The sequence below is a fragment of the Cyprinodon variegatus genome, unplaced genomic scaffold (assembly GCF_000732505.1).
Source record: "Cyprinodon variegatus isolate N-32 unplaced genomic scaffold, C_variegatus-1.0 Scaffold11, whole genome shotgun sequence".
Classification (NCBI taxonomy): domain Eukaryota; kingdom Metazoa; phylum Chordata; class Actinopteri; order Cyprinodontiformes; family Cyprinodontidae; genus Cyprinodon; species Cyprinodon variegatus.
The window spans coordinates 2,484,363-2,494,493 of NW_015150464.1; the positions used below are offsets into that span (position 1 = coordinate 2,484,363).

At 40.1% G+C, this 10,131-nt stretch overlaps 1 protein-coding gene across 9 annotated transcripts in view; it reads right to left on the reverse strand.

Moving 5' to 3' along the window:
* Window positions 1–10,131, reverse strand: part of lrrfip2 (leucine rich repeat (in FLII) interacting protein 2) — a 62,392-nt gene that overhangs the window by 36,308 nt on the left and 15,953 nt on the right. For 4 of the 9 annotated variants that reach the window (XM_015380753.1, XM_015380761.1, XM_015380770.1 and 1 more), the window contains exon 3: window positions 5,249–5,335. In XM_015380753.1, the coding sequence (XP_015236239.1) occupies window positions 5,249–5,335 (87 nt within the window). Of the gene's footprint in view, window positions 1–487; window positions 554–2,846; window positions 2,913–4,352; window positions 4,395–4,514; window positions 4,575–4,970; window positions 5,034–5,248; window positions 5,336–10,131 lie in introns of all 9 variants that reach the window. The other 5 variants (XM_015380737.1, XM_015380713.1, XM_015380746.1 and 2 more) reach the window with 3 other exon arrangements.

Genomic DNA, 10,131 nt, shown 5'->3' on the forward strand with positions numbered 1-10,131 from the left:
AGTCGAACCGAACGGTTCGGACGGTTTTCATAAACCGTTCCATCCCTAATACAAAGAAAGTATTGGAGAAACAATCCAAAAGTATCACCACCACATCCAGTTAAGGAGCCACGATGCGTTCGATTTGCCTCGGAAAGGGTGGAGATTACACCACAGTTCTAGTCGCAGGTCAAACCAGTCAGGTTCGTGGTTTTTATAGAACCAACAATAGCAGCCATGTTTTTTTTCCATGTAAAGCATTCAAATGGAAAAAGGGATGAAGTTCCCGAGTGCAAAGAGTGCACACCATTAGCAGCACACAGTTTTAGTGTTTGTCAGACCTCTGAAACTCAAACTTAATAGAAAGAAACGTTACAACAAAGTGAGGAGCACAATAAAACATTCCCTGGCGTATACTTGGAGTAAGTAGGTCTCACTTGCTTAACACTATGATCTGAAAACTGTCATTAGTTGGAACACATTCATGCAGAGCTTCACTTTCACGCACCAAGATGTCCTTCCTACGGGAACTGGATCGACTCGAGCCCAGGTCACGTATGGCTGATGACGTTGACTTTGAATAAAATAAATGTGCACAGTATGTCATTTAGAAACAAAAAAAGGAAGACAATAGTACAAATGGAGGGGGGGTCCATTATAGTTGCAGCAAAGAACCTGATCTGGAAATAAAAAATTGAAAGAAAGGAAATGCAATCCAAAAAAAGCGTTTTGATAAAAAAAAAATCTTTTAATATAAACTTTGCTGTTTTTTCTTATAAAACAGTTATTTACTTGTTATCAAATGTTATTTCTTTCTGCTCACTGCAGAGCAAAGTTCACCTCCTGAATTAGAGGATGTGATCTGTAAAAAACTAACTACAAAGACTGTAATTAATAAAACTATAAAACTCAACCTGAAAATAAGAAAAAAAAAGTTCTATTAAAGCTGCAGAGGACAATCTTTTATTTCCGGGTGGATCATCTAAATAATTGGTCCTCCTAATCTTCAATCATTCTGGTGATATGTTTACGTAAAGCCGCCCTATGTTCGTCTCCTTAGCCATCTTTGTCTGTGCATGCGCACTTTTAGGCGTATATCTGTGGTGGGCTACATTTTCAGACAGTCATTGAAGTACTGGAAAAAATCTAAATCTAGGTGAGTCATTTTTCCTAAAATAAGTGCATTTGTTCTTGGATTGAGGAGGTAAAAGATACATTTTGCCAATGGAACAAGACAATTTACATTTAAAATAAGAAAACACAATTTCATTGTCTTATTTCAAGTGCATTATATCTAATTATCTTATTTTAATAGTAGAAATACTGATTCCATTGGCAAATTATTTCATTTACCTATTCAAATTAAGGCTAAATACACTTGGTCTAAGAAATTACTTCTTTCTAGATTGTTTTTCCAGTGAGCTCCCCTTTCTTACCGCAGTTCTTTGAAAATGGCCGAGTGTCGTCAGAGAAAACGTGTCTATGAAGTGTATGAGAAGAAAAGAAAGGCCCCAGAAAAGGCAGATAAATCCCAGACTGCTTTGTGTGGAGAGCTCTGCTCGCAAAGCATTATGGGATTTGCTGTCACCGTGGCCCACTGTCGCTACCCGACAGCAGCGACTAATAACAAAGATGGCGCCGCACAGTGGAGGAGGAGTTACATGACTAACGGATAGCGCTGGGTATTTTCTCCAAAGTCCTGAATCGATTCGATTTTGATTAATAAAGTTCTAAAATCGATTAATTTTGATTCGATCTGTTTTACAATAATGTGGTTCAACTGTGTTTCAAAATACTCATGTATTTTATTTTTTCCGGTCATATTAAACACAAAGTGCAAACTTGTAAATCAGACACCTTAAACTGGAGATGTGAACAAAACTGTCTCAAAAGTGCAAACTTGTTTGTGAAAAGTGAAAAAGTGAAGCCTCATTCACTCAGACATGCATGAGCTGCATTATCTCCACTGAACAGACCGTATTTGCAGTATTTGCTGGTCAGCCCCCATTTGTTGATGTCTTCAGTCAACCCTGAATCATCTGGCTTTAAGTCATCTTGAGTGCATCTTCCCTGCTCATTTGAATGTCATGTACTAAACAATCTCATTCTCTAGACATCAATTTTGCAAAAATGTAAAGGAATCGATTTTTTTACCCAGCCCTACTAACAGAGCAAAAAGTAATGATCATCTTTCTGAACTGTCAGTTACCGTATTTTCACGACTATAAGGCGCATATAAACGTCTTTTTTTTCCCCTCAAAATGTGCGGNGATTTTGGTCGCAGTACCGCCACCTTCTGCTCTGGAGTGTAAACGCTTCGCCTATGAGAAAAAGGAGCAGCGCATGAACCAAACTCAACACACGCAAATCGAACAGAGATAGTCGAACCGAACGGTTCGGACGGTTTTCATAAACCGTTCCATCCCTAATACAAAGAAAGTATTGGAGAAACAATCCAAAAGTATCACCACCACATCCAGTTAAGGAGCCACGATGCGTTCGATTTGCCTCGGAAAGGGTGGAGATTACACCACAGTTCTAGTCGCAGGTCAAACCAGTCAGGTTCGTGGTTTTTATAGAACCAACAATAGCAGCCATGTTTTTTTTCCATGTAAAGCATTCAAATGGAAAAAGGGATGAAGTTCCCGAGTGCAAAGAGTGCACACCATTAGCAGCACACAGTTTTAGTGTTTGTCAGACCTCTGAAACTCAAACTTAATAGAAAGAAACGTTACAACAAAGTGAGGAGCACAATAAAACATTCCCTGGCGTATACTTGGAGTAAGTAGGTCTCACTTGCTTAACACTATGATCTGAAAACTGTCATTAGTTGGAACACATTCATGCAGAGCTTCACTTTCACGCACCAAGATGTCCTTCCTACGGGAACTGGATCGACTCGAGCCCAGGTCACGTATGGCTGATGACGTTGACTTTGAATAAAATAAATGTGCACAGTATGTCATTTAGAAACAAAAAAAGGAAGACAATAGTACAAATGGAGGGGGGGTCCATTATAGTTGCAGCAAAGAACCTGATCTGTAAATAAAAAATTGAAAGAAAGAAAATGCAATCCAAAAAAACTTAAACTTTAAAAAGCATTTTGATAAAAATGTTTTAATATAAAATTTGCTGTGTTTTCATACAGTATAAAACGGTTATTTACTTGTTATCAAATGTTATTTCTTTCTGCTCACTGCAGAGCAAAGTTCCCCTCCAGAATTAGAGTATGTGATCTGTTTAGGCGTATATCTGAGGTGGGCTACAGTTTCAGACAGTGGTTGAAGCTCACCTTTCTCACTGCGGTTCTTTGAAAATGGCCGAGTGTCGTCAGAGAAAGTGTCTATGAAGTGTACGAGAACAAAAGAAAGGCCTCAGAAGAGGCAGATAAATCCCAGACTGCTTTGTGTGGAGAGCTCTGCTCGCAAAGCATTATGGGATTTGCTGTCACCGTGGCCCGCTGTCGCTACCCAACAGCAGTGACTAATAACAAAGATGGTGCAGGCACCGCACAGTGGAGGAGGAGTTGTGTGACTAACGGATAGGGATATTTTGATTAATACAGTTCTAAATCGATTCAATCTGTTTTTAAAATAATGTGTTTCAAAATAGTCATGTATTTTATTTTTTCCAGTCATATTAAACACAAATTGCAAACTTGTAAATCAGATACCTTAAACTTGAGATGTGAACAAATCTGTCTCAAAAGTGCAAACTTGTTTGTGAAAAGTGAAAAAGTGAAGCCTCATTCACTCAGACATGCATGAGCTGCATTATCTCCACTGAACAAACCATATTTGCAGCGTTGCCTGTGACAACTAACGGGTGTTTGCTGGTCAACCTATTGGCTATATTTGCAGCAGTCTGGCTTGAAGTCATCTTGAGTGCATCTTTCCTGCTCATTTGAATGTCATGTACTAATCGAGCTCATTCCCTAGACATCAATTTTGCAAAAATTGGAATCGATTTTTTTACCCAGCCCTACTAACAGAGCAAAAAGTAATGATCATCTTTCTGAACGGTCAGTTAACTGATTTCAGTGTAATATCCCCGCTCTATATAGCGATATAGATTTAGGGGTTAGGGCGGACATTTGGACCCAGTTAGCTTGTATGAGCTATGAGAACAGCAACTTTTAAACAGAGCATGCACAAGGAGAAACTCAAATGCTTTTTTCAAATAAAAATGTTTTCAAAATGTATTTTCTGAACAGCGTTTTTTCCCCAATTTCTATTTACAAAAATTTGTTTTTTTTTTCATTCCGGTTAACAAATCGTTCTCTTTGCTTGCAACAATAATGGAACAAAATTCACCCAGTAGTTTTTTAAATAAACAACAGAGACTTTGACACATCAGCGTTCATCCGTACACACCCTGTAGCTGCGGACTGATAAAACATCGTCCTCCAGCCCCTGTTGATGTGGAAACACAGAGTCATGGCGGACCAGCAGAAAGGGAGAGACAACAGAAAGAGTGATGAAGGAAAGGCGGAAATAATAGGCGATAAAGAGGAAGTATAGGGGCAGGATACAGACCCGATGATGATGGTTGCTGGATCTACTACTAACAGAGGCTCTGGCTTTTTCTGTTTCAGCCTGGAATCAGGAAAGAAGGTTGGCAAAGATAACGTTTAGAGGATAGAGAGCGGAGAGTTATATTCAAAGCTTCGAGCACACAGAACAGCTATAGTTCATCAAATATTTGCAAAACTCATGCAAGCACATCTTTAAAACGCTTTTAATTATTTTATAAAACTAAAGATCTATAGTTAGAAGCAGAAGGGACCATCCTATAAAGCCAGTCACAAAAACCTCACTCCAAATAGACAGTTGCACTTCACAATGTCTCCAAAGCAAATACATTTTTTCCACTGTGAGGTACAGAGGAGTCTGGGAGTCAAGTGGAGCTTAAATGGTCAGGCTTGACTGGGATTCAGTCCCACACAACAGTGTTAGTGGCAAAGAAAGCAGCAGAAGTCACTGCTTGCCTACCATCCACTGGTGGATCTGACCCCATTTTCTGCTACTGCTGCTGCTGGATGAATGGTAGGAAAGCTGAACACAGGGAGGAGATGCCAGGAAAAACAGTCATACCTCAATGAAAAGTGCTGAAAAAGAAAATCTGCCTGACATTTGCGTCAGGAATAGAGCTTTTGGTTTCATCTGTGGACATGCAGCACTTATATTTATTTATTTTTTTATACTTGTGGGATGCTGAAGCTAAAAAGCTCCTCGGAAACTGAAAACCAGCTCCGGTTGGCTTTAAATACCTCTTTCTGCTGTCGTTCCAGTTCCCTCATTCGGATGTCCCTGGCCTCAGCTCGGGCCGCCCGCTTCGCCGCCAGCCTCGCCTCTGCCTGTGAGACACACATGAACACACCTGTCAGCCTTCAATGGAAACCTGGATGTCACACCCAGAGACTGCGAGCAGTAAACACGAAAGTGAAGAGCGGATGAACAGAAAGACGCGTAACGGAGGAGCATTTTTAGGTATTTCAAACATCTGCTTCCTGTATGAGAAGAGAGGCTCTGGGAAATGTTTGTGATTTCCCCTAATCATCAACAACAGTTTTAGAAATAGGTTACCGTGGTGATGATATCAGAGGTTCATCACTTATCAGTGCAATAAAGACACCTAAGCCAGAGCCTAGTCCATGGATCAGCCTCCAGAAACATCCTGGGCTTGGCCTGAACTACTGTTAGAAAAACATCTCCAACTCTGCTGCTCATTCATTTCTTTCAAAAAGATCAACAGATAATGTTTAAGAAGAAAAAAAAAACTATAGTTTGGCTTTATCTTTCATAAAATGTTGAATTATTTAAATATTCCAACTATATAAGAGCCTTCAGACACCTTTCGGTCCCATTATTAAAAATGCATACTAGAGGAAACGTCACACTGTGTGTGAAAGAGAGCATTCAGTGTTACACAGCTCTGCAGTTTAACAGGATTCCAGTCATTTTTCCAAACAAAAACTGCACAGACATGTTAAGCTATCTTTAGCATTTCACTTTAGCTATCACTAAAGCCGGGCATACACTGTGCGATATTTTCAATCTACAGCTCAAACTGTACGACGAAACCGCAGGGTTTAAAAGTTCACAGCTCATTATGCATGTTCTCGCACTGTGCAGCCCGACTCATGCGATCATCGCCGAGAGATTGTGCTAATCAGACTCGACAATCTGGAAGAAGAAAAGGCAGATTATACTTCTGGAACCGCACACATCAAATGTTGCTTGGGTCTGGTCGCAGACCAGTTTTGCTGGTATGCTTCTGCACCGTCGCTCTGTAAATTTCTAGGGACGCACTGCAGTTTCCTGCCAAAGCACTAGGGGGAGCCTATTCGGAAACTTCGGCGGTGCCGGCGGGAGTGTTTATTTTCCAAAACAACAATGGCACGTCTGCAAGATATCACGGTCACGGAGACGGATCTAGAGTTGCTAGATATCGAAGAGGAACAGGTTCTGTTAATTAGGTTGGCAAAAAAGACTGAGTAACCCTTTGTCGTAGTTGTCCATTGTGGCTGTTCCTTAGTTCTTAAAAATGGCACCGAATCAAGAACGACGACCACACGGACAGCCGGAAAGGTAAAGAAAAGGACCAATGACTGCTGCTTTTTGGCTGTTTGAAATTCAGTCAGCCGTTATACGGTGTTTGTGGGAAAATCCTGCTGTTGAAGCAGAGCTACGAACTGATTTACCAGAACATTGAGCACTGGTTTGTCTATAATGTAATGTAATTTCTTTATGTGAGGACCCCAGAAAGATTAGTGGCCATTTATTTGGCAGCTAATGGGGATCCTAATAAAACTAAACTAAACCTTGAGCACTGCGCATGTGAAAACAAGGGAGTTCTTCTTCCAGATTGAAGAGTCCGACCAGCGCTCTCTCTAGGCGTATGGTTTTTGGACGTGCAGTGTTAGCGGCTAGAACGCATCAGAGCGTCAGATCATACAGTGTGAGAACAAACGTCGTGAGCTGTGAACTTTTAAACCCTGCGGTTTCATCGTACAGATTGAGCCGTAGCTGAGTACAATAATTGAAAATATCATGAATGCCCGATTAAGTTCTCTCACAGGTTTATTTTAACTTTATATAAAACATTAATAATAAATCAATGTCATCAATCATCCACTGTCAGTGTAATTCATGCTTGTACTGGGGAACTTTACATAAACATGAGGACCAATCAAATGAATACAAAGGCCTCTAAGCAGATCAAATCCTTCTTCAAAGTGAGCCCAGTTTCTGATGTTTTCTCCACATCACATTCCATTCCCCGACGGTTGGTAGGCTGATGCTCTGTTGAAGGACTTTAAAAATGGGAGAATTAGGAGGGAAAACATTTTCAGGGATTACCAGAGTCCTCTGGCTCAGGATGATGACTGGTTCATCAGCCGAACAAACTGAGCTAAACTGGGTCAAGTAGTGGGGAGACTGACCCGCTGGACCCAGGCCATCCCTGTTCATCACATGCAGAAGGAAAAGCAGGGATCTACACTGCTAAAGAAACACTATTAAATAAGGATAACCAGCATTACATGGTTCATAAACAAACATATATTTCTATACCTGGATGTGGCTTCAAGTCGCAGTTTAAAGAATAACGATTATTTTTTCTTGATTATCTTTTTGATTAATAATCAGATAGCCAAAGTTTTCCTTAAAGCAGATTTTTATTAAATGAAACCAGGTGAAACCAAATCTTTTTCAATTAATGAGTTCTGGATAGAGCCTTTTAACAGAAGAAAATGTTTTTTTTTTACTTAAATACAAATTGTTTATACATTTCTTTTTACAATTTTGGTATAACTACTACTCTAATTGGGGTTGCTCTGTCAGCTAAAGGCATATTTTACAGTCTCTATATTTCAGTTAACTATGTGTTAAAACAGTTTTTTATTGAGGATTCATACATGAAAATTGACATTTAACAATACACATCAACAAAAAACAAAGACAATACAAAATCAAAACCAAACGAAAGTGACATAAATAAACAAGAACATTCTCATTTTAATACCAATTAAGGCCTTAATTTTATTTTGAAGAATTCAATGCCTTTTAAGACTTTTTAAGGACCCACGGGAATCCTGTACACAGAGAATCAAAACAAATTCTCTCCAAAAAGAGTTATTAATATATTGCTGAAGGGGTTGCCAAGCTCTGTTGAATCGCTTTAAGTTATTTTTTTGTTTATTGATTCATTATACTTTGATTCTTTACAATCAATAATTAACTCTCTGCCTAAAGGAACTTTAGGGAACCAAATAATCCTGTAAATGTACCCATAAAGCTGAGATATCACAGCCAACACAAAACATAATTCTGCCTGCCATCTTGGATAACATTGTAAATATAATCAGACCATATCTGACTCCGTTGCCATTTATAATGCTGCCTTTTATTTATCACCCTTCTACTATGGCAACCAAACATATTTATCTGATTCTCCACCTCTATTTCAAACTCTGTTGCACTGTTTTCACTTTCTTCCCCACGGTTGCCATTGGTAAGTCTTAAATAACATTGTTCTGCTGACTCATTTTAATACACAATGACATTCATGCTGTGCTTTGCACAGTTGGGATTAATCAAATAAATAGTTTTTTATGCTTGTAAATCACCTTTTTACAAATTCCACTGTTGGCTTTTGGGCGTACATATGCTTTTAGTGAAGATCCCACGTAATCGTTGATAAATGAGACCCGAGGACATTAAACATTACTAGATCATCCTTAAGCCCAGGCAGAATTTAGTGGATTACACAGAGTTTCAGCCTCCTTGTGCATCCTACGTCATGTAGTATACATTGGGTAACCACCACCTCCCGATCGGGAATCGTAAGGTCCGGAGAAAATCCAACATGTTTAAAATTAATTCGGCCGTGGTGGGCAAATCCTGCTGTTGAAGCAGAGCTACGAGCCGATTTACCAGGACCTCAAGCACTGCTAATGTGCTTACAAGGGAGTTCTTCTTCTTCTTCTTGTTCCAGATTGACAAGTCCGACCAAGCAGCATCTCTCGGCGCTGAGTTTGACATGTGGTTTTTGGAGCGTCTGGTCGTGCAGTAGCCTCGTGAGACCATCCTGATCTCACGAGCTTTCAAGGTTTCACTCACAGATCAGTCTGGCTACTTACCATTAAAGAAAATTTGGAGCCGTTCACCAAACGAACATCCAATCAGCGTTGGCTTTGAGGCGGGTTGAGGTGTGACGCAACGAGAAGCGCGACAGTTCAGTCTAAAGAAGATGGTGGCTTCAGCCGATGAAACTAGCGTTAGCGTGGCTATTGTGCAAGTTTTATCGGAATTACACAGTATTTCGTCGTCGCTCTGTTAGTACGTCATATGCTTCGTTGATCTGATTGGTTTATTTGGCCCATCTATCACCAACATAGGCCAATCAACTAACCAGTATTTTCGCCCCTTCCCAAAATTACTTCAGCGGAAGGTTTCTAGATGCGGAGCAAATCCAGCAAATCCATCTTGCGGAGTCAGGTTAGTGGTGCAGTACAAGAACAAACATAATGAGCTGTGAACTTTTAAACCCTGCGGTTTCGTCGTACAGTTTGAGCTGTAGCTTAATGACTGAATATATTGTACAGTGTATGCCCAACTTTACATCCTTCTTATTTTTTATCCTTTTTATTCTGCATTATCCATATGTTGTACCATTCTGTTTTAGATCCCAAAGAAACATGCTTTCATTTACTCTATGCTATTGAGTAGTCAATGAAGTGGAAGGATTAGATCTGCATGCCTGCTAGGGGTGGAACGGTTCACACAATCCACGGTTCGGTTCGGTTCACGGTTTCGTGGTCACGGTTTTCGGTTCGGTATATGTTGATTGTTAGGAAAATCTACTATATCTTGTATAGTACAACACATGTTGCACAATGCTTGCACACTGTTGCACTTTTATCCACAGCTTTCTTTCCGCCGTCATCGTAGGTCACTCTAAATGCAAAGTGGTCCCATACAGCAGACCTATAAAGTGCTGCTGGCGCGTCTTCCAACTCCTGTTCTTTCCCACTCGCCATACCCACACAATTCTCCACAACAACTGATTTTTTTCTCTTCGCTTCTTCTTCTTCTGGTTTACTACTGGTGGTTGGCTTTGGTCGCAGTACCGCCATCTTCTGCTCTGGAG